This window comes from Uloborus diversus, chromosome 6 (genome assembly GCF_026930045.1).
Source record: "Uloborus diversus isolate 005 chromosome 6, Udiv.v.3.1, whole genome shotgun sequence".
NCBI lineage: Eukaryota > Metazoa > Arthropoda > Arachnida > Araneae > Uloboridae > Uloborus > Uloborus diversus.
This window is the reverse complement of record NC_072736.1, coordinates 165,110,612-165,136,192: the sequence shown is the minus strand read 5'-3', so window position 1 is coordinate 165,136,192 and position 25,581 is coordinate 165,110,612. Positions and strand designations below refer to the sequence as shown.

Genomic DNA, 25,581 nt, shown 5'->3' with positions numbered 1-25,581 from the left:
AAACTCGAAAACATTTCTTTTTTTTTTTTTTTTCATTTTAGATGTTAGGATTGGAAGTTTGCGTCACAAATTACTTCACTAAAATGTCCTTCATTATCTCAGATTTCGAACCGTTTCATCATAATTTTATAACTTTTAAAACTTTTTTTCTTTCTTGAGTACAATATGTGTTCTTTCATGGAACCTGTCTTGGCTTAATGTTATTGTGTGTGTTAACTTTTTCAAATCAATACAACAAAAACATTCAAATTATATTTAACTTTAAAAAAAATTAATAAAAAAATATTTCGTCTACATTCCAATAAATACATAAATATAATATTTCTTCTTCTAATATTTCTATAAAAAGAAGAAAAAATAATATTTTTTCCTCTAATATTTCTATGAAAAGAAGAAAAAATATTTCTTCTTCTAATATTTCTATAAAAAGAAGAAAAAATAATATTTCTTCTACTTTTTGTACACGGTTATTGTTACAAGATCTAACAGAATCAAAACACTTTTTCTTCTAAGTCAAATAAATACCTTTGTGCATAAAAAGTAAAATAACAACATCAAGCAGCACAAGTTGCAGATTGCTGTAAACACGTGTTTCGGAGTTACAAGGAACGTCTTTTTCAATGCAAAAGAAAAAGAAATGACGAACACGTGTCTGCTGTAATCTGCAATTTACGCTACTTGACTTTGTTAATTCTTATTTTATTTTTTCTTCTGTTATTTGAAAGTCATTGAGTTCTGAAATTCTTCCAACAAGTGTCAAAAGTCTCAATTACAGCAACTGGAAGTGTAGCCATAGACCCAAAAGTAATTTCCTACTTTTTCAGAAATGGCAATAGTCGAAGCTTTTTGACTATTGACTGTTGAGCGACCGTTAGTCCCTCAAAGTCGTGCAGTGGTCCACACTGGCTAACAGTAAGTTAAAATGTAATGTTCCAATGTAAAATACTGCCCGTCAGGAACGATATATTTTCTTATTCTCAATGGGGTCGTTTCCGAAATTTTAAAAGTATTTTTTTTTCTGAAAGAACATGCTTAAAAACATAGGATCTGACCATTTTTTAAATAAATTATTGAAGTTTAATATTTTTTAACAATTGCTTTAAACAATGCAATTTCATTGTTTACGCTTCTGCCGATGACATCACATCTGATGAAATGCCATTCACTGATGCCATTCACAGAGCACAATATTTAATTCGCATCTTGATTATCATAAAGTGGAAACGCGGTAGACAGATGCGCCAAAGTACATCGTTTGTGCCGTCATAAAGACCGCGCCTTATTTTCAAAATCGGACATTTTAAAAAAATAATTAAAAATTAAGCGTTGGGAAAATGAAAATTTTTTCTCGCTCAGTGTATTTTCAAACAATCACGATTGCTTATTGTTCTCATTTGACTGTTTTTGAGGTCCTTTGATTTTTCCCACCGCCACCCTCTGCACCATCACCGTCGACCGGCTCCTCACGATGCTGCTCCTATAGCGAAAGCCGTCTCCAGGTTGCATCCATGTCCTACACACACGCGCATACATACACAACTACACACGCACACACACACATGCACACACACACGCATACACACACACACAAAAAAACATACACACATACACACAACTACCCACACATTCATGCTTGCACACAGACACAAACACATATGCCTACACACACATACACATACCCCCCCACACACACACACATTCATACACACAACTACCAACACACATAAGCCAGCACACAGACACAAACACACATACACATAATCCGTACACACAACCACACACGCCTACATACACACACTCGTGATTGCGAAAAACATAATTTGAATTCAAGATGTCAAAATTCAAATTAATTAATTTTTTTTTCTTATTCTATAAATTTAGTGGCTAAAAGTAATGCTTTTGGCTGCAGGAAAAAACCCCGTTGTATTTTCATCCCAAGGTGGGAAACTATTTTTGGAATTAGTTGAATGATAAATATATTACAAATAGTTTAGAAATAAATATTATCATCTGCCTTTTTTACAAGTAAAATACTTTTTTTTTTCTTTTTCATTTTGTTTGTTGGATATATTTTTCGGATTGGATAAAATTTGTTTATAGTTTTTATCTGTAATCAAAAAACGTGTAGAAACGATATTCACGAATAACTGTTTCTTGAAGCATACCTAACTTAACAATTTTTAAAGCCAGAGATATTTAATTGAATTTATTCAGAATATAGTTTTCATTTCCATTTTGTCGGCATACTTTTGAAATATTATTAAATTTTAAACCCTCAGATACGATAATCATGAATGATTACGTTTAATGAAATACTCATTTCCTATTTAAACATTTCTAAGCACAAAAAAGTTTAGTTTTGAATCAGGATAAATGAAAAGCTGATACCCACGCACAATTTCAAAACGAAAACGAATTCAGCATGAACAGCAGAAATTAGAAAATTAATCTCCGCATTAAAGAAATACCCAAAGGATGTTGAAAGGAAAATAAGTAGTCATAACATCTCAGGCCAACTCAGGAGATCCACTCTCGGGATGAAGTCATTCATCTTCGTCAGTTTGATTCGCAATTTTAAATCTTTAATGAGAGCCATGATGTGGAGACGCACCTCCTGTTTACGAAAAGGACCTTTCAACCATTAATGGTTGAGAGTACAACCTCACCTGTTGTTTCTTCCGTAACTATTTTCCTTCGCGACCTTTCGAGCGTTGGCGTCTGGAAATTCATAACTTCAAAAATGAAAAAATAATAATAATCTTGGTTATGTTATATTTTTCTTTGACGGAATGAGTCTAGTTTCTGTCTGGTAGCGCGTCTGCTTTCAAAGTGGAAGTTTTAAAAATGTGTACATATTAGAGATGAGACGGGCCCGGGCTCGGGCTCTAGAACCGAAAATAGGCTTCGGGCTCGGGCGGGCTCGGACTCAAGCAAAAATATTCAATCGTCGATCTCAAAACAAATTCACAGAAAATAAACATTTTCTTACTGTGAGAAAATGAAAGGAACATTTAAATCAGTTCAATCACTGTGAAAATTTAACCTCCTCCCCCCCCCCAAAAAAATTAACGCTTATTTATAGTGTTTTTTTGCGATTACTATTGCAGTATGTCATTGAGTAATGCATTTGAAGTGGAGCATTTTGTGAAAATTTAGAAACTTCTGCTAATGAAGAACATTTTTCATTAAGGGGTCTAAGGATCTTTAATCTTCAAAATTTTTGATTTTCTGGAAAAAATATATGTTATGCATAATTTTATTCTGAACAATTTGGTACCTTATTTATTACCATACGCCAAAAACTTTTTGAGTTATTGCAAAAATGCGTAAACTTTCCCTGTAGAGATTTATGTTAACAGCAGCTGTTTAAGTCTCTTTTTCTCAGGTGCCGATTTCTTCGGTTTTCCCGTTTTGCGCGCATGATATCTCAAAAAGTTTCTTATATATTTCCGTAAAACTTTTCATGCATGTTTGTTTGATACATCTTAATGTTCTGAACCTAAATTTCAACTAAAAATTAAAGTTAATATTTAAAAATAAATATTTTTTTACCCAAAATTTTGGAAATTTTCGATATTAACTTACCAAATTTCAAAAAAAAAATAAATAAATAATTTAAAAAAAATAAATAAATTTAGGTTCAGGTCATAAATATAAACCAAATAAACATACATTAAAAGTTTTACGGACAAAATATAAGAAACTTTCTGAGATATCATGCGCGCAAAACGGGAAAACCGAAGAAACCGGCATCTGAGAAAAAGAGGCTTAAACAGCTACTGTTAACATAAATCTCAATGGGGAAAGTTTAGGCATTTTTACAATAACTCAAAAAGTTTTTGGCGTATAGTAATAAATAAGGTATCAAATTGTTCAGAATTAAACTATGCATAACATATATTTTTTCCAGAAAATCGAAAATTTTGAAGTTTAAAGGTCCTTAGACCCCTTAACAGAGAGATCATGTCAGACTTTTCTCCGCACACACCCCACCACTTAGATCATGTCAGACTGTACAAGGCTCGGCTTTTGACACAAGAAAGTTTCCTTCGGGCTCGGGTGGGCTAGGATTTTGGGCCGAGACAATTTCACTCGGGCTCGGGCGGGCTCGGTTTCAAATTTTCGGGCTCGGGTGGACCCTTGCTCTCAAAAATGAGCCCCAACTCATCTCTAGTACATATTAGGGTAACGGCACCAGTAACAGACATACTTAAGACATTTCTCTCGGGTTAAATCAATTTTCTGAGCCTTTTAATGTGTTTAGACTTTTTAAACATATTTTCCTTTCATGCGGGATGATTTTCAGGGCATGAATATTCCTCGAAAATATTAGCAAACGAGCTGATGTGTGCATCACATGACTTCCTTTTACTCCAATTTCATGTCATTTCCCCATTATTGGCATTTTTAATGTGATTCAATACTTTACTCTCTAAATATCACCAACAATGGCCAAATTGAAACCAGATTTTTTAAAACAAATCGCCAAGTTTGTTGCCAAGTTGGCGACAAAACTTGGCGACCAAAAGACTAGCGATATATCGCCAGGTGTCCGCCAAATTATAACACCACTTGAATTTACATCGAAATTAACGATGATTTCCCTCCAAAAAGGGGGAAAAGACCCCTTTAAAAGCACCCGAATGCAACCAAAAAGGAAGGTGCACATTTAGATCCCACTAGGAGTCTACGTATCAAATTTCAACTTTCTATGACATACCGTTCTTGAGTTATGCGACATACATAAGCAAATACGCATATTCGCACATACATACATACGTACATACAGACGTCACGAGAAAACTCGTTGCAATTAATTCGGGAATAGTCAAAATGGATATTTCGCGTGTCTATACGTTTTTAGGCACTTATCCACGTGTGGTCGAGTCAAAAAAAAAAAAAAAAACTCAACATTCATTCGGGGGTGAGTAAAATGGAAATTAATGTCGATTTTTGAGTGAAATTTTTTTCGCGAATAGAATACTTCCTTTTTTGTAAAAGGAAGTAAAAAGGGTGACAATATGACATTTCAAGTTAAATTAACCATCTTCTTTGGCACTGTACAGAACAAAAAACACAGCAAGTTTGACTGAATTTTTATGATTTTTTTTTCATGAACTCCTTTTTTGCAAGCACTCGGTTATAACAATCAAATATTGCGGGTCTCTGGGCTCTTTATAAGCGAGTTCGACTGTAAATCATTTTAAGATAACATAGTTAATTTTAAACAAATTTTGGTAAGTATTTTTTAAATGAAAAAAGAAAGAAAAACAAAAGAAAGAAAGGGGGGAAATTCTATTGCGAGTATAGTTTTCACGAAGTTAGCTGAATACGAGAGCTTTGGTAAAAGAATGAAAAGAACGGTTAATAAAGTTATGCAAAAAAGGATTTATAACAGGCTAAGTCACTATCAGTGCAAATCCTGACTTTATACCTTAATTTTTCAAATTTTGTAAATTGTGAAACTGGGTTTTCTAAAAGAGTCGATATCCAAGAAAATTTAAGAAGATTGTATAATTATTACAAAAAATGGTGTAAATAGTGTACGATTAAAAGGCATTCCAGTAAACTTTTTTTCCTAATTAAAAGAAATACATTACAATAAAACACATGAATATTGTTATCTTTTATTAAAATTTCATTTCACAAAATCTTGGTTGATTACGAAAAAAACATTAAACATGCATCATTGTTTAAGTTTAAATAACAGTTTTCTTCATTTTTCTCTTAAATGACACCAGGTTTAAGCAGCTGGTGTAACATACTTATTCAGACCCAGTAATTACGAAAGTAATCAAAAGTGTTGCGTTTGATTGAAAACTCATCTTAATGTATTTATACTTTGCTCGAAAATATACGTAATTATTCAAAGAACCATTTCTGTTTTTAAAGAGTTAGAAAACGAAGGGAAAATACTCTGACAGAGAGAAATTGCTTCTTTCTTGCGCACCACTTTGGGGCAATTACAGAATAAGAATTTTAAAATAACACATTAGGAATAAACTGGCGAGTGTTTAGATTTTAAATTTAATGAGATTATTTAAAGTTTATGTTGACTATTTTTTAGATGAAGCGTAATTGGGTATATAAGGTTTTAAAGCCGTTAAACTAACCAGATTAGGTTGCCAAACAACGTAGTTATTGCTCTACTTTTTTTTTTTTCCTTTGGGTAATTTTATTCAGCTCAATTTACTGTACATTACTCCGTAAGTTTAAATGAAATGTGCTGAAAGTAGGAACCTTTATTTTTTATCAAGTTTTAAAAATGGAACAATTTTTATAGAATGCAAACGATATTTAATTCTGGTATTCATCGTTTTCTAAATAGGCTCTTAAATATAGTTAATCACAGTAGCGTTTCATGCTAATAGTTTCTTATTCTTGATTTTTATATATATTTATGCAAATTAAATGATTAAAAAGACGTTGAGCACGACAAAAAAAAAAAAAAAAATACAAATTGCTACGCAGTAGAAGCAAAAAGTTAATAGTATCAACTTGTCAATGGTAGCTACCAATTTTACTTTAAAAGCGTTTTCTGAAGCTCCTGTATTTTTGCTTTTAGATTAATAAAATAAATTTGAGTAAATTTTAATTTTTTTTCTATTTTTTAATGTAATTAAGTAAAAATAATATGAGTCCATATCTCTTTCTGGTAATTACTGCTTTAGCGCATACATCAAAATGTATTTTATATTTTTATTACATATTTTTTTTTAGTTTTTATTATATATGTAGTGCGTGTACCATTATGTATATAATTTGTCTTGGTTCATGATATTCGTCAGCTTTTATTTCTTTAAGAAATTCATACTTTTATTTTACTAACGCTTTTAAATATGTTTAATCCCATGACCAGTTTACCCATCGTACTTAAATTGTCTAATCTATGGAGAAAAAAAAAAGTTCAATAATAATCTAGCGTAACTATTTTTACCAGAAAGAAACTCAGACGGGAATTATGAATAAAATACCGCGGGATACAAGAATGCCCGTGCCAGAGACGGGCCCGTGCAAGGCATGTACAAATTTGCCGGTAGTTTTTGCCAGTGTCAAACTCGGGCAAATGCGTTAAGTGGTTAAGATAATCCACCATATAAATAAAATAAAAATAGCACGGGGTACAAGACTGCTCGTGCCAGAGACGGGCATGGCAAAATTTACCGGTAGCTTTTGCCAGCGTCAAACTCGGGCAGACGCTTTAAGTGGTTAAGATAATCCACCATATTAATAAAATAAAAATAACGTGGGATACAGGAATGCTCATGCTAGAGACGGGCATGTGCAAATTTGCCAGTGGTTTTTGCCAGTGTCAAACACGGACAAAGGCGTTTAGTGGTAAAGATAATCCACCGTTCGAATTCTTAAACACGATTCCAAACACTAACAATTAGAATAAACACAAACAAGAATTTTTTCAATAACTGTTTGAGAAACGGAATAAGTATTAAACTGCCGCGCAATCCCTTAGTTGGATCTGTCTCATCGCGTGTCGGCGATTTGCTCCAAATGTCCGAGCGAGTGATGACATATTTTTTTCATGTCGAAATCGGCAATCAAGTTAAAAAGAGCAAACATTCATTTTACAAAACTCCGTTCCGGTGTCCGAACTCTGATTTCACAAGAAAGTAAAATGATGACTAAGATGACAGCACCGATGCATGCGATGAGACGTGAGAGAGTCCCGTTTCCCCTATTACACGCCGACGGATTCGGATGCTGAGCTCTAATGAGTTAATCCGAGGGACGACAATCGAAACGTAGCGCCATCTATTGAGCGAATCAGAAACGATGTTACACGTGAAGAAAAAAAAAAGTCGCGCACAGATCAACAATGCGATTTTGACATATCGTCGCCGCAGAGAAGCACAGATGCAGTAAGATATCTAATCCCAGAAACAACACTAAGATATCTTAATGTTGCTCTGAGGCGACGATATGAATTTTTTTTTTTTTTTTTTTTAATCTTGAAAAATGAAATCATTTTTTTTACTTTGCAAATTAAAATCTGACTGAAAAATACCAAAATAAAAAAAATAATTAAAAACTATCATTTGTTTTTTTTTCTTCTTTTTTTTTGTTGTTGCTTTTTTTCCCTCGTAATTTTAATTTTATGCGTTAGTTATTTAGCTTACAAGTAATTATTTTCCCGCTCCACTCATATTGTTTTAATTATTTATGAATAGTTTTTCCCTTCAAATTGATGAAAATATTGCAGGAAAATTTGACTGAAAACAGTTTTAATTTCCTAAAATTAGTTGTACTTTTAATAGCTTGTTATTGTTTCGTCTTAGTTTACTAAAACTAATGACTCTGTAGTTAAAAAAAAGTTGTGCTCCATTAAAAAAAATAAATAAATACATACATGAAGAACTTTTTCACAAGTAAAAGGGAAAAAAAAGGATATGTATTTGAACGATATGCTTTAAAATCTGCATGAGTTGGGAAAATTTGTATTTATAAAATCTAGTAACGTTTAGCAAAATTCAAAAAAAAAAAAAAAAAGGGGGGGGGGTAGAAAAAAATAGTGTTATTGTGACTGCATGTATACATAATTGAAAACATTTAAAATTTACATTTAATGTTTTAAAGTTCGCATGCAAAAAAAAAAAAAAATGTGAATTAAGTTTTATTTGCTTGCATAAGACAATGCATAAATATGTACACACAAAAAAAAAAAAAAAAAAAAAGATATCAAGTACAAAATAGAATATAAGTGCTGTCGGTGAAATTCATGAAACTACAAAACCATTACTCTCCCTCTCTCGAACTTCTAAGACTACACCCTGTTTTGGATTTTGATTTTAGACTACTTTTGCTTCAACGAAGAAAAAAAAATTTGCTGCTATGCGAAAATTTTATAAATTCTTAAAATTCAAAAAATATGTTACTGGGAAATAACATTCGACTGGTAATGCAGCGTTATCCGGAATTCGATGATAATATAGATGAAAATATGTTTAAAACAAATAAATGATTGCAATAATTGAAGGGGGGGGGGCGATAAAATTATATTTTATTTTTTTCTCTTTTGCTTTAGTTTTTTGCCATCGGTTTTCTTCCTTCACAATTTCTGCTTGGAAGGCATGTCTTTGATGCGACTTAAGACCAGATTTATTTTAACCTATACCTTTTTTTAGAGACAGAAATCAAAGATTGATTTTCTTGAAACATCTAGAAGCGAAGGGTGCAAGTGCCAAAATTAAAAATTTGGAAATAAATAGTACAAATGGTAGAAGAAACTCATCTGTTGCAGGGAAACAGCTGGTACTAGTAGAAATGGTTGTGGTGCAGAAGGATTGAAAAGAAAAAAAAAATGAAAGCGCATCTAGAGCTTGAACTTTGCACCCATTTATTAGAAACTTTAAAAAATTCTCTGTCATCCGATTGCTTCTCACTGACTCAGATCGTCCGAAAAAGAAAAGATAATCGGACAATAGTCTTTTACTTATGTTAATAATTCATTTTATTCACAACGATTTTGCAACTTTTCAACTCAATCTCCAGGCCCAACAGAGAGCCAAGGCGGGCGGGCCTCTTGTTAGTATGTCCCCGGGCTCTTCCCGCCCCCCAAAAAAAGGAAAAAAGAAGAAAAGGGGGAAAGGAGAAAAAAGGGGGGAGGGGGAAGAAAAAGAGAGAAAAAGAAAAAAAGGGGGGGGGGGGGAGTGGTGGGAAAAGAAAAAAAATCAAAACTGCTAACTAGAAAACAATTAAATCTTTTTTAAGTGCCACAGAAATAAATGTCAAAAGAGTAAATTTTACTTAACCTTTACGTTCTCTCTTATTCGGAGTCCCCCCTTTTTCTTTTTTTCTTTCTGTTTTCCTTTCCTTTTTTTTTACGTCGTCAGTGTCACCGCCCCCCCCCCCCCAAAGCCCGGGCCCTAGTTTCCGACTAGGCTGACATGGCCCCTCGTCGGGCCTGTCAACCTCATATCTGGTAATTACTCCATCTTCCAAAGACCACAGCTAAAAATCATTTATTTATGAATTTCAACGCAGGCCAAAAACAATTTTTCATTTCTATTCATCGGCAATCGACGGTTGTTCGACCGCCCAAAGAAAGAACCAAAAACTGTCGCCTTCTTTCCACCCCGATCGCCCACCACGAATTCAATCGGTCCGAAATAGGTCACAGACCCGTTCAACCCAGTTGAACCATCTACGACAATCGTCTGCTCGGACATCCACGCCCGACTCTAAGGTGACGAAGGACGACTCTTGTTGCTGGTGCAAAATCCTCCGGCGCCGATGGGATAACCTCCAAGAGGTTTCTGGTTTCAGGTCAGATCGATGCATAATTAATGCATGCGAAAAAAAATGCAATTGCTGTCTCAAGTTGCTCAAACGCCCCGAGAGGAAGCATGGAATATGAGTAATTAACAGATCATGGATCTGTAATTTGCGGAGAGAACTTTCGCTACTTGAAGCTGCGTCATGTCTCAGAAGAAACATTTCGATCTGTTTCACTAGGCAAATTAGCTGTCACCTACGGCCACAAAGTGACTAAATTAAAACCATAACGACTAAAAAGTCATTTATCAATCACCATCTAAAAAAATAAATAAATGACCTTAAAGTGAATGTAAGGCATTATATTTTCCACCAAAATCAAGATACAAACCTTTCTGATTTCATTTATTAAAAATGTGGGTTTTAAATTAATGCATTATCAACAATTATTAAATTTAATAAAAGAAAATACCATATGAAGCAGTGAGAAGCGAAGGGATGGCAGTGGACATTTTCAAGTTTTGAGTGAAACGCGTTTAAAGATAAGGTCTTTGACGGGGTCTCATTGAATTTTTTTTTTTTTTCTAAATCATCTATATAACAGAACCTACCAGGGCTACTAGTACTATATCTTGCCCCTAGACAGAGGAGAGGTTCACCAACCATTGGCCCTGGTTATCTCCAAATTTTTAATTTTGCCACTTACATCCTTTTGCTTCTCACTGCCTCATATAGCACTATGAATAAAAAATGTGGCCACTATTTTAAAACAGTGGCTACAAATAAAATTGTTATTAACGACCACCGGTGACTGAGGACCAGTTTAGCTCACTATAGGTTTAAAAGGCAGCCAGTATTTTCTCTTAGGAGCAGATTCACCATTCTGATATCAAATTCGTCACGTAATCAAACCGAAGAAGAATTCGAAGTTATTCAGAGGCATATGATAATCCGCTGCTTGTTGTAGCTAGTGATGGGCATAATCGAGTTCTCATAATCGAATCACTCGATTATTCAAGATCACTCGAGAACTTGATTATAACGATTTCTCGATTATCGTATTTCGAGTTCTCGATTATCACATCTCGAGTTCTCGATTATCGTATTTCGAATTCTCGATTATCACATCTCGAGTTCTCGATTTTGAAAGATCTCGATTAGCAATCGCTCGAGTACTCAATTTCAAAAGATCTCGATTATCAATCACTCCAGTTCTCGATTTGGAAAGATCTCGATTATCTATCACTCGATTATCAGAAGTGCTCGATTCCCGAGATCTCGATAATCAAAAGTTCTCGATTATGCCTATCACTAAAGTTGCAACGATATTCCTACCGCATCATCTTTTTTTTTTCTTCCTAAAGGACTATGTTCTCTTCCTCTTACCCGGAATAATGAGCAAACACAAGACTTTTTGAGTAAGGGAGAAAAAAAAAGTTGTGTGGAAAGAAGTCAAGAAGTGTCATTTACTTGCATTGTTTTCTGAAATGTCTTTGCAAAACACTTAGGAATCCATACAGCTTTGTTTCATATACGCACATCAACTGTTGCAGAGTTAACCTGCTAGTTAAATGTAAATAGGTTTGGGTGTGATGTTTTCACCTGGAAATTTATTGTAATGAATGCAAACGTACTCCTACGCCGTTGTAGGATATTAATTTTTCTATATTAGGAAGACCTTTCTGATTTTAATGTTGCTAATTGTTAGTAGTCATGCTTTGGGTTGTGTACTAAGTTTGTGCTAATATTTCCTTTTGATATTCTTCACGGTTGTCTTGCTCAGGAGCAGTCAACAATATGCACGAATTAGCTTGAAAACTTTTATAATGAATAATAACACGAATTTGGGTTCGTGCTTCGTTAACCAACAACGACAATACAGTGAAACCTGTTTCAGTTGACCACTTGCGGTGCACTACTTTTTAGTGATCAACTTAAACAGGTGGTCAACTTATAGAGGTTGAATTGTAAGATAAGATCTAACTCTGTGCCTGAAAATAGCGGTCAACTTAGACAAGTGGTCAACTTACAAGGGTGGTCAACTTTACAGGTTTTACTGTTCCATGTTTTATTGAGAAAATAGAAATGGTGCTGCAATATCACAAACAAAAACAAAAGACTAAACGCCTTATGCAAATACTCTTTTTTGTTTTTTGAGAGAGAGAGAGAGAAATTGAAATAAAATCCTCTGACTGAAAAACATAAACATAATTATTGTTTCATTGCACCTTTACTGTGAATAATTTAATCTTGTGTTAACGATATAGAAAAGGTTGAATACTTTTCTACGGTAAGGACACACCAACGCAGACGATAATTTTGTGTAAATGTTTTAATACTATGCTCGATAGCTTTGAAGAAAAATTCTTGAAAATTATCCAAATAAGTGAATCGTTCTTGTACGATCCACAAATAATTGTAAACTATTAACATATGTTGTACAGTGAACGCCGGTTAATTTGAATCACTGGTTAATTGAATCAACCGCTTTAATGAATCAAATTGTCAAAAACAGAACAAAATCCAGCTTTATTGAGTTAGCCGCTTTATTGAATCAGCCGCTTTATGGAATCAAAACTGTTTCGAACAAACGTGATTCATGTAAGCGTCGACCACTGTAGTATACGTAATACGCATCTTTGTGTAGTCGCAATTAATGACAAACACCTCATGTTCATTTAAAACACGAACAGGTAAAAATTATATACATGCACACTGCAGAATAACCCACGCACTAATGCATCACCGAAAGATAAGTAGTTACCACAAAGAAAAACTAGCTTTTAATGACTAATTAAAAGCAGACGAGAAATAATGACTCATAGTTAATATAAATATGAAATAAATTGTACAATGATCCGACCTACTTATTTAAAACTGAAAAGAAAATAAATTTCTGAAACTAAAATTGTTTAGATAAAGGCTGACTGAACTGAAAGTAGACAATTCAACTGAAATGTAACCCCGCCCCTAACTATCAACTGTCAAAATAAAATATTTAAAATTTTAACACATTCCTGTTTTTAATGAAAATATTGTTCAGACCTGTTAGTTAAAGCAATAATTTTATTTTCTCACATAAAAATCCGGAAAGTTAATTAGAAATCAGCTTATAACCAAAGCATCAGCAGAAAATTGAAAACTTTTATTTGCATTCAACCCCAATAAGTCTTTATTATGTGTCAAATAAAAGTTTATCCAAAAAACAAAACAACAAATCCCCAGTTCGCCGGCTTCACAACAGCAGCCTTTATGAATGCGTATCCTACTTGCATTTAGAAATTATTTTCGAAAAACGTACACAATTTATTTGATAAAGGTTAAATTTTTTTCCAAAGAAAGGTGAAAGTTCAATTGTAATTGACGGCCGCGATGATTTCCTCCTACACCTGAAAATCGGGTCATGTCGGAAAAATGTAAATAAAATCGTGCGACGAGCTGGACAGCGGGTGACACCCAATAAAGAGGGACGCCGAACAATTTTCCCATAGAACACCTACCGATGCAATTCCCCTCTTCTTACTTAAACAACTGACTTGCCAGCCGGTTTTCGCTCTTTGTTATGTAGATACAAGCAATCTTTCCTCGGCTTGAATAATGTGCTACAAGTAAAGAAAGCTAAAACACACATGCAGCTTTAAAGTGGGCCCTACCTATGCTCCAGCCTCTTTGAAGATGTATAATTGCCGCGTTTAACAATGCGTCTTGTCTGTGTTTGAATTGAAGTGCTTATGAGGGGAAAACCGTGGTAAATGGGTTATAAGAAATGTCAACTTGCGTTGAGGCGAGTTTAGCATATGAAAAAGGTAATTCAATCTCATCGGTAATAATGGGCAATGGATGCACCGCCGTAGTTTACGCCTTCATCAAACTTATTTCGTTGTCTGCCAAAAGGGATAATAACATTGAATCAAATGTTAGAGTTGAAGGAAGTCGCTGAATGACATTACAATATTTCACTTCAAGATGAGTTTGAAGATAGAATTGAACAAAAAAAAAAAAAAAGAAGAAGAAGAATAATAAATTAATTTGAATTTTGACATTTTGAATTCAAATTATGCTTTTCGCAATCACGAGTGTGTGTATGTAGGCGTGTGTGTTTGTGTGTAAGGGGTATGTGTATGTGTGTGTAGGCATGTGTGTTTGTGTCTGTGTGCAGGCATGAATGTCTGGGTAGTTGTGTGTACGTTTGTGTGTGTGTGTATGTGTAAGTGTCTGTATGTATGCGTGTATGTATGTGTGTAGGTGTTTATGTGTGTATGTGTTTGTGTGTGTGTGTATGTGTGTGTAGTTGTGTATGTATGCGCGTGTGTGTAGGACATCGATGCAACCTGGAGACGGCTTTTGCTATTGGAGCAGCATCGTGAGGAGCCGGTCGACGCGACGGTGATGGTGCGGAGGGTGGCAGTGGGAAAATAAAATGATAGCACGCCAAAAACAGTCAAGTGAGAACAATAAGCAATCGTGATTGCTCGAAAAAAAAAAAAAAAAAACTGAATGAATGCTGGTCACAAGACAAGTTAATTTTAGCATTATTTTATTATTATTTATATTCTAGAAAGCCTCCCGTCATGATACGACGTGTGAAAATTTGGTTCTACATTTGAACGCAGCCATTCCCCGTTTGGTGATATTTTGATAGTTTTAGTTTTAACTCTAACTCCAGTGGATTAACCCTAAACTCCAGTAAATAGCGATCATTGTTGACCATTTTTACGTTTCTTCATTCCCCTGAATTGACACAGTCTTACCAGTAAAACAATTAAGTCACCGGACCGAGTTCAGCCTTGTTACAATAAAGCCTTTCCCCGCATGTTAAAACTCTACCAAATCAAATTATCATGCCGTGGCGCGAGTTTCATTGTTGAAACACGCGGGTTACTCGATCATCGGCTATTATTCATATGAGGATTTTATTTTAACAAATTTTTTACCGCAGTTATAATACAAGGCAGTGAGAAGAAAAAGGATGTAAGTGACAAAATTGAAGTTTTGAGTGAAAAGTTCAAACCTTAATTTTTTTTTAAATCCAAATCATGCTGTACGGCAGCACCTACCAGGACTACTAGTACCATCTCTTACCCTAAAACAGAGAAGAGAGACCTTCCTGACCTTCCATTTGTACCAGGTTATCTCCGAATTGTAATTTTTTTTACTTAAGCCTATTTTCTTTTGTGTGCTTCATATCATCTTCCTTATATAAGTTCATAATTAAAGCTACCCCATCATTAAGTACTTTTAATAGTTAAAAACAATTACACTGCTCAATAGTTCATGAGTTTAATTAATATGTATTTAATATGTCGAAGAACGTAATGTTAAATATTTTTCTTTTCTTTCAGACTAAACGAGCACATTGGATCCTGCCATTTCTCAGAGGAAAGCAATCAAGGAGGAGAAAAAGAATACAAGTGTCGTCAGTGTCCGAAAGTTTTCAACTGGAAGTCCAACTTGATAAGACACCAGATAGCACACGACGAAAGTCGACGGTACGTCTGTGAGAACTGCAAAAAGGTCTTCACCGATCCAAGCAATCTCCAGAGGCACATCAGATCTCAACACATAGGAGCTCGTTCTCACGCCTGCCCAGAGTGTGGAAAGACTTTTGCCACTTCAAGTGGCCTCAAGCAGCACACCCACATCCACAGCAGCGTAAAACCTTTCCGATGCGAGGTCTGCTTCAAGGCTTACACACAGTTCTCCAATTTATGCCGCCACAAGCGCATGCATGCCACTTGTCGCATGCAGATTAAATGCCATAAGTGTGGTCAAGCTTTTAGTGCAGTTACTTCATTATCCAAACACAAACGCTTCTGCGAAGGCACACCCACCAGTAATTCTTCGTCTTCGGTCATTGCAAATCCATCTCAAACTCAGACAACGAATCCGGAATCAGCTGGATTCGATTCCAGCAAGACAGTGCCTATGAGCTTAGCACCTCCCAGCAACCAACTTCTTTTCTATCCGAGACCGGGTTTCCCGATCTACCCACCTTCGTTATTCGGTTATCCGTTTATATCCGGACCTGGCTTGCCGACACCACCTCCTCTCATACCAGACACCAGTTTGTTACCTGGGCACAGTGTGAATTTAGCAGCAGCTGCACAAGCGGCTCAGGATTTTCAGAGACACTTATTGACAAACAATGCGTCTCAGCCACCACAACCAGCATCGTCTCCTACGAAGCAATTACTGAGCTCACCAATCAAAACAAAAGAAAAACCTCATTCCGAAGTTTCAGAATCTGAAGCTTCGGAAGAACTATCCTCAGAAGACACGATCGGTGAAGATATTTCGTCTTTCAGTGAAGGTGAATCGGAAGTTGAAACGACCAAATCTTCCAGGATATCCCCACAACGCAAACAAGCTTCATCTGCCCCATCTGCATCAGAAAACAATTCATCTGCTTCAAACATGTTTCTCAATCACAGACAGGGATCTCCGAAACAGGGATCTGTTTGTCCAGATCCTTCTCTAATCAGGTCTCCTCATAGTGGATCTAATGGACCTCTGAGGCCCATACCAACTAATGGTTCAATTAAAGCGGATCATCATGATATGCCATTTGATTTGTCTCAAAGCAGTAAAAGTAGACTGCATTGCGATGAAACAGCATATCATCCGAAAATGAGGGATGGGCCAAAATCAGAAGAACAGCCCTTGGATCTAAGAGTGTCTCATAAAAAAGCATCTCCGATGTTTGAAAAAGAACTGGAAAGAATAAAACCCATAATTTACGAAGAAAAGGAGAAATGCAAAGACTATGACAATCCTCCGGTTCTTGCACCAGTGCAAGAAATAATGACTCCTTTAGAGCTACAGAAGAGAGAAAGTCCACCTTGTCCCCCGTCACCAAGTAAAATGACAATGGCTTATCCAAGGCCCATACACCCGATGTTCCTAGAATCTATGTATAGATTTCAGCAAGAAAAACCTGCTTTTAATTTGTTTCCTGGTCCAGATCGCCTAATGCCGCCTTTTCCACCGAGATATCCCTTTTTGGGTCCCTTGTTATCGACAAATCCCTCTTTTGACTTTATGAGAGCTCATATGGAGAAAGTAAGCAAACCTATGCATGAAATCATGTCTCCGCACTTAAATAAAACCAAAGAAAGATACTCGTGCAAATTTTGTGGAAAAATATTTCCCCGATCAGCCAATCTCACACGACATCTTCGGACTCACACCGGTGAGCAACCATATAAGTGCAAATACTGCGAACGGTCTTTCAGCATTTCTTCTAACTTGCAGCGTCATGTTCGTAACATTCACAACAAAGAAAAACCTTTCAAGTGTCCTCTGTGCGACCGATGCTTTGGCCAACAAACTAACCTGGATCGTCATCTGAAGAAGCATGAAGCTGATGGTCCAACTATACTGGATGATTCTCCCAAAGGCAATGAAACAGACGATAAGGACGAAACGTATTTTGACGAAATCCGAAATTTCATTGGAAAAGTCACAAATAGTGGTCATAACTTAGTCAACCCGATGTCTCTCATGAACCATCTCGATGAAAGAAAAAGAGAACGCGAGGTGCTGTTGTCTTCGTCGCTTTCACCTCGCCAAAACAGCAGTCCTGCTAGTGGACAGAGTGATAACCTGGATGACGAAACTGACGGTGGAATTAATGTTTCTGACCCGGACGACATGGAACCTTCCAGTAAAAGGCACTGCAACGATGACCATTCAAACTTCAACAGCTCTTCCCCTGCTTCCGACAGAAATAACAGAAGTCCAGAATCGCTGAAAAACCAGCAAATGAACAACCAAAATCATCTAAAGAATGGTGATATGGCTCTAAATTTGCATCAGAAAGCTCTGGCGTATGAAGTCATGCTTCAGCTCAACAGAAAGCTCGAACTCAGCAACGGCATTCAGGAAAATGGACACAAGAGGCAGTTAGATGTCGAGAGCTTGGATGACGATGACGACGAGGCTGAATCAAAGGACTATAACAGTGATGATGACAATGAGCGACGACTGCATTCTCCTTTGACTTCAAACGAAGAGGTCAAAGTTGACTGACAGTTCTTGCCACTGAGAAGTAGAAATAGATGAAGCTTACTACACTGAAAGCCAGCGCGCTCGGCATTTGTTTTATACTTAAGGCAAGCAGCACGTTAAATTTAGACACATTTAGTGAAATTCTGCTGAAAACAGAATTGCAAAGCAATAAGCTGGACTTCGAGCCCCATGTCAAAATGTACAACTCCAATCAAAATATGGAATCGTCTTCACACCAACCGTAATTCAATTTTTATCAGACATTTGATAAAAGTGTTCGCGAATCTCCACGAATCGTTTCATCATTGCTAAAAACATGAACCTTTTGGTATTGCTAGTCAGAAAGAAATGAACTGTTCGAAAGTTAAAATGTAAATTATGACTTGAACTACCACTTATTATATGAATAGAAAGAAACATGACCGTTTGTATTAACGAGTGCAAGTTTTAGTGCCAGGATGTTTGGTACATAAAGCTCATGCATTGAACTGAAAAGTCGTTATATGCGGAAGTTGTTACAAGGCTTATTTTCGCCTTTAAAAGCCATAACACATACTTCATGAACTAATGACATTCTCATATCTTGGCCTCTAATTACATTGTCCTTTACGAATTCGAAATGTGCTACAATCCTCTTCAATCCACTAGTCAACGTGTAACGAAATGAAAATTATCAGACGTTTCGGAAACAAAACGTAAATTATGTAGATCCGAAGCGAACTCTTTGAATTTGTTTAAGGTGCGTTAATTAAATTAACTGTGAATGCTCATCGTTATAAATGGCTTTTAAAAAAGCCGTCAAGTCTGCTGTGAAAAATCCAAAGAAAATTTTGTTCATTTGTACAAAATATTTCGCAATAGTGCGATATAGAGATAGATTTTATTATATATATTGTTTTTAATGTTTATTTCAGATTGTGGCTCTATGTTTCCCTCTTAAATATATTCATATTTCCAATGAGTTTATTTAGAAGAGAAAGAGCAAAAATTTAACAAACATTTCTGTTTTTTCTTATATGTCTTGAGGCAATTTTTAAAAAGTTGGTTAGTCATTCCACAAAAATTATTTTATTTATCGGAAAAAAATCATGCTATTCAACAATTTTTGACTTTTAACCATTTTTTTTCATAAAAGAATTATATCTGTACTTTGGAACAAAAACAACAGCTTTGCAAAAGGGTGTAGTAACATTTCTTAATTTTTGGCTCTACCTAACTTTTATGACCAAGCCCAGTGAAATTTTTTAAACTTCAAGAAATTGTCTCATGATACATTAGGAATGTAAACATAATTTTAAATTACTTTGATTAGACTTAAATTGCAGTTGACATTCCTTGCTTTAATTCTAAATGAAGATTATAATTGTTGAAAAAAAAACCCCAAAGAATGCATGATTTAGGTAATTGTGGTATTAATTTATTGGGTAACTACAACTCAATATTCGCGCACTATATCACAATGGTTGTTGTAGGAGCAAAACATTCAATACTTCTAGGAAAGATTTCTATCATAAATAAAATTTGTTCAAAATCTTACTTTGAATATTGTTGTTTCAAGGTACAGATATTATAATGATGTAAAAACTTTTATTAAATGGATAAAAATTGAAATATAACAGTATTATTCTGTGATATCTTCTAAACTACTTGCCGGTTCATTATTTATTCAAGTCCATGAATTAGTTTTATTTACACTTATGTACTTAAATATTATTTTTCAATGTATGTGAATATTACAAATTATTTATTTCAGAAAAACTTAAAAAATAAACATTTCCTTAGGAAATGTTTAATTAATAAACAAGCACTTAAACTGTACTTAAACAAAGCGAGTTCATACAATGTTTTTACTTCATACATTATGAGTAATAAAAGACTGTAATGAATGTAATTTTATTTCTGCTTCCAATACCCAATTTCATGCATTTCTTGTGATAATTTAAGATTGTTTTCGTCTTCGAAGAAAATGTTGTTAAATTTCTGACTCTATTATCATTCCAGTGTACAGTGAAAGATGTATTGTATTTATTGAAAGCTAAATTTGTATATTTATTAATTGATTTTGCATATAAGTCTGAAAAGAAACCATTTCCATCTTTCTTTATATGTTTTCTTTTCAAACATTCTGTAATTTTTAGAATTATAAGAAAAGAAATAAAATTATTCAACAAACTACGTATGATTCTGTTTTTATGAGGATACTGAACATGTTGATGAATGAGAAAATCAAGGTAATTAACGCACGAATAACACTTGAATTTTAGACGCGTGTTTTGGAGTTAAAACAGTGTTTCTTTTTCAACACTAACGATATTGTGAGCTTCAGAGTATAATAAAACCCAAAATATTCAACGCCAAATCTGACATTTGTTTGCATAGATATGTAGAGATTCTTGTAAGCAAATAGGCATTGTCTGCATTTTTCTTTTTTTTGATATTGGTTCGTTTATTACGTTGGTTTTCTCATTTGTTATTTTTACAAATTTTACAACGAGAACTTATATCCCCTGCAAGAACTGCACCGATGCCCAACTGACTCCGGATCACATTCTTGAGTGCCCGGCCCTTATCCCACATGTTCTGCAGCTGGGTATGGTGCCACTGGCTTCAGAACTTCGAGAGGTCCTCTACAGCACAGATGCGTTGCAGCTAGCGGGCGCGGTCTTAAAGACACACGGAGCCATTTAATTGTCCATGGACACGACAAAAAAAAAAAAAAAAAAAAATTTAACTTTTTAACCCTAATTTAAGGTGTTGCAAAATTTTAATCTAACTTTACTATAATGTAGACATATACGTTATACAAAAAAAATGACAACCTCAAAAAATAAAATTTTGAATTTTACAACATTGTAGGGGAATGTAAGACAAAGTGAAATAGCTGACGACCAAATGGCACGACCTTGAGGGTCACGGATTTCGACAAAACTCTAAATATAAATCCAACCCCACTAGATATAAGCCCAGGTAAATTGGTTTAACTGCATAGACCCTAGTTTGGCTGCAACGAGGGTCCAAAGTTGCTAGTTTGGCCATAGACTAATAATAAGAGTAGACCGAGCTTTCTCATTCTTGTTGATGAAGAAAATTGGTTCATAGATGTATCATGTGACTAGTGGAAGGGCTTGGCGAAGACTTTGGCAGCATGGTTGCTAGATGGCAGCATTATCTATAGTTTGGCACTCGACATGTATTTTAAGACAATGTGTTTTCATTAAAAAAAACTTCCAAGTGCAGAGATTGAACTGTTTTTCTTTTAGTTATGCATTATTTTGACATTAATAATAGTTTTTCATCAGTTTTCGGTAACTTTTATTTCATTTGGAGCTGTCAGCGTTGGCGTGAACGAAATGGCGTAAACGTTTTGCGTTAACGCAAAAATGTACTAATCGGTATCTTAAATTGAAACTGTAGGTAAAAATCTTACCGTTTGCTGATTCTTCTTGGTCGCTTGCATCTTTTATTGCTTAGAGAGTAATTGAAATTGAATAAAGAAAACGCACAATACTATCTAAACGAAAAATTCACTATATTAACAACTTAGAATAACAAATTTACAAATCAGACTCCATAAAAGATCATTCTTCCGTGTTCCATAAATTCTATTTATTTTATTTCGCGCTGGCGTTGATCGTCTGCTACGATCAACGCCCGCTGTTGCTAGGATATCCACCAGTCACATGGTTTGGTTTATGAGCAGCAAATGGGTTGCCATAGCTCGGTCTACTCTTATTATTAGTCTATGAGTTTGGCACCAGAAATGTAATGGCGTTTCCATTGGAATTTCAGACTTCGACAGTATGTTCGATGTCCCAACACATTTCGCATCTTTTGTTAGTACAACGAGTGGAAGGGAGGACAAAAATTTGTTTATGGGCATTATTTAAGTTACTTGAAAAGTCGAACCGCTCTTGTACAGTAAACTCCCGATTATCCGCGGAATTGGGTGGCACAAGCAAAAAGACTAAAATGGGGGACAAATCAGGTAAAAATTGTCCTATCTCAATTTCTTAACTGTATTGATGCATAACACTTTCTGCAAACAGTGAAAATATATATAGAGTACAGTACAAATGTTTTGTATTTTTGCACAACGGAACTTAACATCAATAACGAACAAGTGTATGTACGATGAAGAACGCACAATAATAATGATAATAATAATAATAATAAAATTAAATCAAATCAATCAATCAAGCAAAAACAACTGAGTAAATTTGCAATTTTTCAAAAAAAAAAAAAAAACAGCCACTGGTATTCGCTTTTTACTGCGAAAATACATGTTCGTGATTGTTGATTGATTCGCGGATAATCCGCCCCGCGGATAAACCGCTCGCGGATAATAGGGAGTCTACTGTTTTTTTTTTTTTTTTTATGTGCCATGAGCAATAAATTGAAGCTTTTTCTCCTCTCTCATCTTTTGCTTATCATTGTGGAATATCTTTGATAGCAGACAATAAATATCCAATTAAATTCAATGTTTTCATTAGCAAACGGTAAAGACTTTTTACGAGTAATATAAGACGAAAATAATTAGTTTCATTTGCAAACGATAAATATCCTGTAACTATGTTATTTTGGCATTCAAGTTATTAAAATTAAAAGTAGTGTCCAATTTAAATTTGAGAACCCTTTATTAAAAACTAGCAAAAATACCCGGCGTTGCCTGGGTCAGTAATAATTGTGAGAAACAATCGCTACTTTCTTTCGTTTTCTGTTTTAACTGAAAGAATTCAAAACACACCGCTTTGACGTGATTAAAAATCGAGCTTCTTCCTTACCCATAAAAGTAAAATAGCGATAAGTATAAGAATGAACGAGTATTCATTTAGGAACGAAAGCATGAATTGAAGCACCTAACAATTTGAAGAATTTCCAAAATATGAACTAATAAAAACAAAGATCAGTAAAAAAAACTTTGCGCTTTATTTAATTAAATAGTACACACACACAAAAAGAAAAAAAACTCTCTACTATGTTTTTCTAAGTGTGCAAAAAGTAGAGTTTCCAAATTTTTAAATGACTTTAAACTCATTTTTGCTCCAGAGAGGCCTTGATTCAAAATTTACATTATGATTATTTTAATGTTGCTGTTATTAGGCAACGAATTTTCAAAACAATGGGTTTAATCTTTAATCATTGGATGTGGAAATTACATGACATTTACAGTTTTAGATCACGAGGTTTTTGAACTAAGTTTTTTAGCGATAAATTATAGCCTAAGTTGTTCCCTGATAATGTAGCTATCAATGGTTAAAAAAATGGTTAAAAACCGTCCAGTAGTTTTAAAGTTTATCCCGGACATCCAGACCGAAGTAGCCCTTTATGTATAACTAGTGGCACCCGCACGGCTTCGCCCGTAGAAAAATTGAAGGTCTTTTGGTTTGCCTGTATATTTACAAATAATGTATGGTGATTTTTCTCGCCAATTGGCTTGTACCGACGTTACAGTTCCACGCCATGATAATTTCGTATCTCACCAATTGGCTTGTGCCCATGTTACGGTTCCACGTTATGATAGTTTCGTAATTTATGATAGTTTTTTTTTCTTAAAATTGGAATAAAAAAAGAACCACATCGAATTTTCGAAAAATCGCTTCGAGGTGCACACCCCCATGCTACATACTAACTTTGTGCCAAATTTCAGGAAAATCGGCCGAACGGTTTAGGCGCTATGCGCGTCACAGACATCCAAACATCCTACAGACATCCAGACATCCTCCGGACAGAGAGACTTTCAGCTTTATTATTAGTAAAGAAGAAAAGAAAAGAAGAAAGTTAAAGAAGTAAAGAAAAGAAAGATAATTTTCAGAACAAATTCTTTCCCATTTTATTAAATTTCTGTGAAAAATGAGCTTAAAATTTGAATAGAAAAAGAACCACATCGAATTTTCGAAAAATCGCTTCGAGGTGCACACCCCCATGCTACATACTAACTTTGTGCCAAATTTCATGAAAATCGGCCGAACGGTTTAGGCGCTATGCGCGTCCCAGACATCCTACAGACATCCTACAGACATCCAGACATCCTCCGGACAGAAAGACTTTCTGCTTTATTATCAGTAAAGAAGATTAGTATTCGACGTAATTAATTCAAAGGAAAGTGCATGCAAAAGGCTCATGCTGCAGTAAAATTGCAGAAAAAGGGGTAAAAATGGTAATTCTAAAAGAAACTCCATTGCTATTCAGGGTCCAAATTATCAACCCCGTTGCAGCCGAACTAGGGCCTATGCAGGCAAACCGCTTAACCTGGGCTCATACCTAGTGGTCATTGACCTATATCTAGGATTTTGTCTAAATCCGTGACCCTCAAGGTCGTGCCGTTTGGTAGTAAGATAACTGAGCTTTTTCAAAATGAACAAATTGGTAATTTGTTTTGAAAATTACAGTATATAAAGAAAGAATTGTATTTTATGATAAAATTTGCATTGAAACAGTATTTTTCATTTTTGGCAGTAAGTTTGAGCCTTCAAAAAATAGTGTAAATGTTCACAATTCAAAAATTCTGATGAAATACTTTCTATTCGATTATAATAAATATTTTTGATCATATGAATCAGTAAACAAATGGTTGACTGAATAAATAAAAAGATATTGAAGCATTAAACGAATAATTAAAAAATAATTATTAATAAAGAGCGATGCCAGTACAAGAATGAATGAATAAGAAAAAAAAAGGGAATGAATGAATAAATAAGTGAGTTATTCAATGAAGGAATGTAAGTGAATCTTAATATATTGTAACGGATTTGGTGCGACTTCCGCTTTCTTGAAATGAAAACACAGTTCTTGATAAAAACACAGGAAATTTATTTACACTATGTACAGGAAAGATCTTCAACAACTGCTAAATTATTCATCAGCAATTAAGCAATTATCACACAACACCGTAAACTCAACGTTTACACACGTATTTACTTCCAAATACGAAAAACAACACAGCGAAATGCCTCGCTATAAACAGAGCAAAATGCTCTCAGTTCGAAATATCAATCGAAACTAACTGTTTATCCATCGCTAACGGCTTAAATACACCGAAAAGAAATTTCTCAAATATTCCACACGCTTCTGTAAAGTAGTAGACCGTTATCAAATTTTATCAATGAACAAAAAGGAAATAGGGGTCGTATACTTTAGCCATATGAAAAAGGGGTTGTATATTCATTACGGGAAACTATTTACAGGTTACGTTCCTACAATAATTACTATTTACAGAATTTGTAACAATATAAAAATCAATGTCCTGAGATAACATATATATATACATATATATATATATATATATATATCAACGCACAGCCAAAACCGCTGAAGCTTCAGACTTGAAACTTGGCAGGCATGTCC

The 25,581-nt window shown here is 34.8% G+C and overlaps 1 protein-coding gene across 1 annotated transcript in view; it reads left to right on the top strand.

Annotated features, from left to right (window-relative positions):
• The window catches only part of LOC129224032 (MDS1 and EVI1 complex locus protein EVI1-A-like), a 42,198-nt gene extending 21,811 nt beyond the window's left edge, over positions 1-20,387 (top strand). Inside the window, exon 2 of the mRNA XM_054858429.1 lies at positions 15,573-20,387. Coding sequence (XP_054714404.1) covers positions 15,955-18,258 — 2,304 coding nt within the window. The 5' untranslated portion in view covers positions 15,573-15,954 and the 3' untranslated portion in view covers positions 18,259-20,387. The remainder of the gene's footprint in view (positions 1-15,572) is intronic.
• Positions 20,388-25,581: the final 5,194 nt, after the last annotated feature.